This window comes from Vigna unguiculata, chromosome 9 (assembly GCF_037176805.1).
Source record: "Vigna unguiculata cultivar grain cowpea cultivar isolate G323 ecotype 2 chromosome 9, ASM3717680v1, whole genome shotgun sequence".
Lineage (NCBI taxonomy): Eukaryota > Viridiplantae > Streptophyta > Magnoliopsida > Fabales > Fabaceae > Vigna > Vigna unguiculata.
In genome coordinates this window covers 18,830,524-18,838,933 of record NC_140800.1, presented here as the reverse complement: position 1 = coordinate 18,838,933, position 8,410 = coordinate 18,830,524, and the positions used below count along the sequence as shown (strand labels likewise).

Here is an 8,410-nt window from a genome sequence, read left to right as displayed (position 1 = left end):
AAGCAAGAAATAGAGAAGAAAAGGAGGAAAATCTGCTACAGGTCGCTTAGAACTAAGGTGTTTCGCTCAAGCTAGGACAAGCTCGCCCAAAAGTTAAAGTCTTCTCGCCTAAGCGAGACACTTGCCGCCTTTCTCGCTCAAGCGAGCTTGATCTCGCTTAAGCGAGATTTCGTGAAGAAGCCATGCCAGTTTTTCAATTCTCGCCTAAGCAAGAACATGGTCGCCCAAGCGAGACATTCCTTCAACGTGAAGAAATCTATCTCGCCTAAGCGAGAATGAGTGGCCCAAGCGAGACCCTTCCTTCATGCTGAAGTACTCTATCTCGCCCAAGCGAGATTCAGTAGCCCAAGTGAGAGTTCGGGCTGTATATATATTTTGGAGGTTCAGAACTGCAGGGTAGCTTGGAATTTTGGGAGAGAAGAGGTCCGTGCTGCAGAGTTGATACCAGGAGCATCAGTTTCTCATTTTCTTCTTCTTCTTCTTAGCTCATAGGATTTTGATAGCTACCATGAGTGGCTAATCTTCTCCGTGGGATTGAATGTAATCTACTCGAACTTGAATGTAATCTGGTGATATTTATATATAGCATTTCTGTTTTACTCAGTATTGGTATTATTGTTCTACTCTTAATGCTTACTTCTATCTGATCAATAGATGTTTTGATTTTGATTTTTAGATCTGACTGGAAAGTATTTCTGAAAATCTGATTTGAACAATGATACTTGATATACTGTGATGCTAGGAATAGATCTCAATATATCAATTGCTTTTAACACTCGACCGTAATGCTGGATAGTTTGTTGAATATGTGAGGAATCAATATTCAGAAAACCAATCTTATGAATTTTATACGCGAGGGATCGGTATAAATGATTTTTGAGTGTGCATCAATATTGGTATTTTCAGATGTTATATTTTATATTCATCCAAATTACAGACAAGGGAGATAGATGAAATTCAATCCCAGTTTCTTTTACTGTATTTTTCTAAACTTTTCCGCTTTTACTGTATTAATTTTATGCAAAGGTTAATGTCAAATCAAATTTAAAATCTCTGTATATATATGCTGATCGAGATAATTAATTATTTCAACTGAATCCGTTCCTCGTGGGTTCGACACTCTTACTTCAAATCATTATACTACAGTTGACTTTTGGTACGCTTGCCAAGAGATTCAACAAGTATTTTTGGCGCCGTTGCTGGGGAACGGTGTTCTTTTGAAATTTCTAGTTATCTCATCCAGCTTTGTGTATATTTTTCTTTATTAGATAGCTTATTAAATTTTCCCTTTATACTAATCCTTGCTTGAGCTGTTTGATTTATGCTCTTAAGAGGTTAGGTTACTGAAGATCGATTAGCATTTGACCCGGAGATAGAAAAGACAGCTAGAAGGAACAGAGGCAAAAGCAAAAAGAAGCAAGGAAAGACAAGGGAATAATCTTCCAGTACTTCCATCACACCTCAATCAGAAAACATGGAGAATCAGAGACCAGCTCCAGCCAGGAAGACACTTGGAGACTATGCTATGCAACAAGGGCCGAGATATTTTTCTAGCATAGCAATACCATCCACCACTAAAACTCTGGAGATGAAGCCAGCTTTCCTCAGCTTGATCAGTTCTCATCAATTCACTGGAATGGATAATGAAGATCCATACACTCATCTCTCTACATTCTATGAATTGATAGGAACCATGGGCTTTCAAGAAGGAGATCTTGAGCATGTATACATGCGGTTGTTTCCTTTTTCTTTGGCAGGTAAAGCAAAGGAATGGCTTAAGTCACATCCAAATCAGAGTTTGAATAGTTGGAAGGATGTTGAGGAGAAGTTTTTGAACAGATTCTTTCCACCATCTCGCTACATCAAAGCCAAAGCTGATGTTTCAATGTTTAGGCAAGGACCAGATGAACCATTCTGTGAAGCTTGGGAGCGGTTCAATTCCTTATTGAGGAAATGCCCAAATCACGGATTTGAGGATATTGCTCAGTTGAACATATTCTGTAATGGTCTGAGGCCTGACACCAAGATGATATTAGATGCAGCAGCAGGTGGAACAATGATGAGTGTAGATGCAGAACAAGCAACAAGAATCATTGAGGCATTAGCATCCACAGATCATCAAGCTCAGCATAATAGGCAAACTGTTCAGAGGAAGGGAGTGCTTGATCTTAGTACTACAGATGCGATCTTAGTTCAGAATAAGATTCTGACTCAACAGATTGAAGCACTGACAAAGCAGATGTCTAAATTACCAGAGCAGTTGCAAGTTGTGCAATCTTCTCCTAGTCAACAACCCATGAGATGTGACTTCTGTGGAGGAGATCATCCAAATGGTCATTGTTCTTATCAGAGTAGCTCACAAGGAGAAGTTCAATATGTGAGCAACCAAGGAAGACCAGGAAATTTCTCCAACAATAACAACTTTTCACAGGGGTGGAGAAACAATCCAAATCAGAATTTTGGATGGAAGCAAGATGCTGGTCCTTCAAACAGACAACCTCCTTATCAACAACAACAACAACATTATCCTTCGGTGCATGACAGAACATATAAACTGGAGGATACTTTGGAAAAGTTTATGCAAGCTTCTTTGACTAATCAGAAGAATACAGAAGCTTCAATCAGAAATCTTGAAACACAGGTTGGACAGTTGGCAAAACAATTATCAGATCAGCAGACAAGTCAATTTTCAGCCAACACACAGACTAATCCAAAGGAGCATTGTAAATCTATTACCACTCGAAGTGGTAAAGTTGTGGGAAGAGGGATTGGAGACAACCTGGGTGTAGAGGAGGAGGTGTTGGAGGAAAAAGAGAGAGAGAATGAAAAAAATGAGTGTGAGGGAGAGGAAGAAAAAAATAAAAGAGAGTTTGTAAATAAGAGAGAAGAAAAGGAAGAAAAAAATAAAAGTGAGGAGAAAAAGAGGGAGAAGGGTGAGAAACAGGTGCCTCAGTTGAAGAGCCTACCATACCCTCAAAATCCCTCCAAAAAAGACAAGGAAAGGCAGTTTGCAAGATTCATGGACATTTTCAAGCGACTGCAGATTAACATCCCCTTTGTGGAAGCTATGGAGCAGATGCCGACATATGCAAAATTCATGAAAGAGCTCCTAACAAAAAAGAGAAGATTCTCTGAAGAGACAGTGGAGCTTGAAGCAGGGTGTAGTGCTATAATTCAGAAATCATTACCTCAGAAATCTAAAGACCCTGGGAGCTTCACTATTCCAGTTACAATCGGGACATTACCAGTGGGAAAGGCATTGCTTGATCTGGGTGCCAGTATAAATCTGATGCCTTTGTCTATGCTAAAGAGAATAGGAGATCTGGAAGTGAGGCCTACACGGATGACATTACAGCTAGCTGACAGATCCATGAAGTATCCCTATGGTGTGGCAGAGGATGTCTTGGTTAAGGTTGACAAATTCATGTTCCCAATTGATTTTGTAGTAATGGATATTGAGGAAGACACTGAAGTTCCTCTAATACTGGGAAGACCTTTCATGAAGACGGCCAAGGTCATTATTGATGTCGATGATGGCAAATTAAAGGTCAGGGTGCAAGATGATGAAGTCAACTTTAATGTATTTGAAGCAATGCAACACCCGAAGGACAAGCAACAATGCTTCAGGATGGATGTGATAGATGAAATTTTTCTATCATCCAGGAAACAATTGACAAAGGCAAGCCCATTAGAAAAAGCTTTGATTGGTGCTTGTGATGATCTGGAGGAAGATGAAGAAAAGGAAATTGATGAATACCTAACACATCTGAATTCAACAAAAGAAATTGAATCAAATGATATACAGCCAGAGAAATTGCAGCAAGAAAATAGAACTGAAAGTCAGAAGCTGGAGCTAAAGGTATTACCTCCTCATTTAAAATATGTGTTTCTTGCAGATGGAGGTAACAAACCAGTGGTGATTAGTAGTGCTTTAACGGCTTCTGAAGAAGAAAAGTTGATTTCAGTTCTTAAAGCCAACGAGGGTGCAATAGGTTGGACTTTATCTGATCTTAAAGGAATCAGTCCATCCTACTGTATGCACAAAATTCATATGGAGCAAGACTACAAGCCTGTAGCACAGCCTCAGCGGCGATTGAATCCAACCATGAAAGAGGTGGTCAAGAAAGAAGTAATGAAGTTACTTGATGCAGGTATGATCTATCCAATCTCTGACAGTGCCTGGGTCAGCCCGGTCCAGGTAGTTCCAAAAAAAAGGAGGTATGACTGTTATTTGTAATGATAAAAATGAATTAATTCCTACTAGAACAGTCACAGGTTGGAGAATGTGTATAGATTATAGAAAATTAAATCAGGCCACTAGGAAAGATCATTTTCCTTTACCTTTCATGGATCAAATGCTAGAAAGGTTAGCAGGGCAAGCTTTCTATTGTTTTCTGGATGGATATTCTGGTTATAATCAAATTGCAGTGGATCCAGAAGACCAAGAAAAAACTGCTTTTACTTGTCCTTTTGGTGTGTTTGCTTACAGGAAAATGCCGTTTGGATTGTGTAACGCACCAGCAACCTTTCAACGATGCATGCTTGCAATTTTCTCGGACTTGGTGGAAAAATGCATAGAAGTCTTTATGGACGATTTCTCTGTATTTGGGGCTTCATTTGATCAATGCCTGGAAAACTTAAACACCGTACTGAAGCGGTGTGTTGATACTAATCTGGTTTTGAATTGGGAAAAGTGCCATTTTATGGTAACTGAAGGTGTGGTGCTGGGCCACAAAATCTCTGCTAAAGGTATTGAAGTTGATAAAGCTAAAGTGGAGATCATTGAAAAGCTGCCACCACCCAAAAATGTAAAGGGTATCAGGAGTTTTTTAGGTCATGCTGGGTTCTACAGACGATTCATCAAAGATTTCTCCAGAATTGCCAAACCACTCAGCAATCTGCTCAACAAGGATACACCTTTTAATTTTGATGTTGAATGTTTGCATGCATTTGAATTGTTAAAACAGAAATTGGTTTCAGCTCCTGTGATAATTGCTCCTGATTGGAATTTAGGCTTTGAGTTAATGTGTGATGCAAGTGACTATGCCATAGGAGCAGTTTTAGGACAGAGGAAATCCAAAGTTTTTCATGCTATACACTATGCTAGCAAAGTCCTTAATGAAGCTCAAATTAATTATGCAACAACTGAAAAGGAATTGCTAGCTATAGTTTATTCATTGGAAAAATTTAGAGCATATTTGATTGGTTCATCTGTCACTGTATATACTGATCATGCTGCAATTAAATATTTGTTAACCAAATCTGATTCAAAACCAAGACTAATTAGATGGATCTTATTGTTGCAGGAATTTGATTTGGTGATCAAGGACAAAAAGGGAAGTGAAAACTTTGTAGCTGATCATCTGTCTAGATTGGTTAATACTGAGGTGACCAACACTCAATCAGAGGTGCAGGAGGAGTTTCCTGATGAAAAATTGATGATGGTGCAAGAAAGGCCATGGTTTGCTGACATGGCCAATTTCAAAGCTGCAGGGGTCAAACCTGAAGATTTTAATTGGCACCAGAAGAGGAAATTCCTGAAAGATGCACACCAATATGTATGGGATGATCCTCATTTGTTCAAAATTGGAGCTGATCAATTATTGAGAAGGTGTGTATCCGATGATGAGGCAAAAAGCATTCTGTGGCACTGTCATAATTCCCCATATGGAGGGCACTTTAATGGAGAGAAGACAGCTGCAAAAGTCCTCCAGTCTTGATTTTATTGGCCCACCTTATTCAAAGACGCACACAAATATGTGCAACACTGCAACAGCTGTCAGAGAATAGGGGGAATCTCAAAAAGACATGAAATGCCACTGAATATCATTTTAGAGGTTGAGGCTTTTGATTGTTGGGGAATTGACTTTGTGGGACCACTGCCATCTTCTTTCTCAAATGAATACATTTTGGTGGCAGTTGATTATGTGACGAAGTGGGTTGAAGCAGTAGCAGCTCCTAAGGCCGATGCCAAAACTGTAATCAAATTTCTCAAGCGGAACATCTTTTGCAGGTTTGGTACTCCAAGAGTTTTGATTAGTGATGGTGGTTCACACTTTTGCAATGCTCAACTTCAGAAATGTTTGGAACATTATGGAGTGCGGCATAAAATTGCATCACCTTATCTTCCACAGACCAATGGACAAGCGGAGGTGTCAAACAGGGAAATCAAGCGTATTCTAGAGAAGACTGTAGCATCTTCAAGAAAAGATTGGTCGATGAAGTTGGATGATGCACTCTGGGCATACAGAACTGCTTATAAATCTCCCACAGGTTTATCCCCATTCCAGCTGGTATATGGTAAGTCATGTCACTTACCGGTTGAACTGGAGCACAAGGCATTCTGGGCCTTGAAATTCTTGAATTTTGATCCAAAGGCAGCAGGAGAAAAGAGAAAATTACAGCTGCAAGAATTGGAAGAAATGAGACTCAGCGCTTATGAGTCCTCTAAGCTCTACAAGGAAAAGATGAAAGCGTATCATGACAAGAAAATTCTCAAAAGAGAATTTTATCCTGGTCAATCAGTGTTATTGTTCAATTCCAGGTTGAGGCTATTCCCTGGAAAGCTAAAATCAAAATGGTCAGGACCATTTCTTGTCAAGAATGTGAGACCTTATGGAGCCATTGAACTAGAGGATCCCGAATCTAAAAGGAGCTGGGTTGTAAACGGGCAAAGGTTGAAGCCCTATCTTGGTGGTGAGATTGATAGGCTCGCCACAATCATTCAACTTGATGAACCTTAAATGAAACAGGCGTCAGGCTCGTGACGTTAAACAAGCGCTTCCTGGGAGGCAACCCAGTGTTTTAATTATGTTTTTGCACTTCAATTTCATCTTTTGTGTGATTAAATGTGTTTGTGTATGTAATTATGTGTTTGTGTTTATAGCTCTATGTTTGTGTGTAAAAAGGTGAATTTTAGCATCCAATCATCTCAATAAGGCAAACCATGCAATTTTGGTTGTTTTTAAACAAAATTGGTATGCTAGGCATGGGAATGAGTTTTGGTGCCAGAATTGAGATCATCAAATGCTAAAAATTGCCTTGTTTTGGCCAAATTGTGAAATTTGAGTTTAAAAGCTTGATTTTGAGTTTGTTGATGTGAAACTTTTTGGAATGATAGAGAATTGACTGAAGTATGGTTTGATGCGTGTTTTAGAGTTATTTGGATTGAAAGGATCATGAATCAAGTGAGGAGAAGTTGAGCAAAAATTTGAGAAGTGGCAAAATCAGAGTTTTCCAAAACTGCACAAAATCTCGCCCAAGCTAAACATGTCTCGCCTGGGCGAGATATGCAGAACCTGAGCTAACCAAGTTTGCTGATATACTCGCTTAAGCGAGTAGTATCTCGCCTGGGCGAGAATGCCCTGCATCAGGGGTGTTTTGGGCGAAACAGTCTCGCCTGCGCGAGACTTTTAATTTTTTCCTCCACGCTCATCTCGCTTAAGCGAGAATGGCTCGCTTAAGCGAGAATTCGCGTTTAAGTGAGGGACAGTGGCAGATTTGTTCACTTTCTCTCTTCTCTCCAAACCCTCGCTCACCTTCTCTTCTCTTCAATTTTGAGCGCGCCACAATTCAGTCTTTTCTCTGCATTTTAGCTCCTAATTTTCGGCCTCTCTTTGCTAATTCCTTTTTAAGGTAAACTCTACCTCTCATTCTCTTCAATTTCACCAAGCATAATCACGTTTTTGTGTTTTTGTAAACCCTAGGTAGTATCCATGCTATAATTTGATGCATTTTGTGTTTATACTGTGGGGTTTAGTTTGAGTTGATGCTGAAATTGAAAAATGTGGGTTGCTTATGGTTGACTTGTTTCAAAATTTTTCACCATTTGAAAATGCACTCCATGTGTTTGATAAAATGCCCTACTTAAAATGCCATGTTGAAATTGTTCTTGTTTGTGATTGGTTAGTGAATTAAGCTGAATTGGTCATGTTTTTGGTGGTTAATTCTCATACTTGCAGGTCAATGGCTAGAACGAAGACAACAGCTAAACATCCCGTTATTGAAACCAATAAAGGGAAAAGGAGAAGACGTGCAAGCAGCTCTTCTCCTGAAAGACCAATAATCAACCGTTTTAGAGACCCCGAAAGAGAAGAACGTTATGAAAAGATAAAGAACTGGGTCTTTATCAAAGAAAGAAAGGTGGTTCTACTTCCAGATGAATATGATCCTTTCTTGAATGGCCTTATCAGGAGGAACTGGATGAAGTTGGCTGACCCGCTTCCCAAATTTGACCCAGAAATTGTCAGGGAGTTCTATGCAAATGCTTATTCTGAGGACAATCCTGGTGAAAAGAGATCTAAAGTTAGGGGGAGGTGGATAAATTATGATAGAGCAGCCATCAGTGAATTTCTTGGTAACCCACTACCTTTACAACCAGGGCAACTCTTGTTGTGACTTCACAACAAGA

General features: G+C 39.6%; 1 protein-coding gene and 1 non-coding gene across 2 annotated transcripts; one reads left to right on the top strand and one right to left on the bottom strand.

Annotated features, from left to right (window-relative positions):
* The first annotated feature begins 1,466 nt into the window (after positions 1–1,466).
* On the top strand, positions 1,467–6,874 carry LOC146883658 (uncharacterized). Its single transcript, XM_085666080.1, has 3 exons — positions 1,467–3,707; positions 4,199–4,218; positions 6,291–6,874. The coding sequence occupies exons 1-3, from the start codon at positions 1,475–1,477 to the stop codon at positions 6,741–6,743; spliced, it is 2,706 nt and encodes a 901-aa protein (XP_085522206.1). The 5' UTR covers positions 1,467–1,474; the 3' UTR covers positions 6,744–6,874.
* Positions 1,865–1,971, bottom strand: LOC114164912 (small nucleolar RNA R71). The gene has a single exon (XR_003599647.1). It is a non-coding gene; the product is annotated as a small nucleolar RNA R71 (small nucleolar RNA).
* Positions 6,875–8,410: the final 1,536 nt, after the last annotated feature.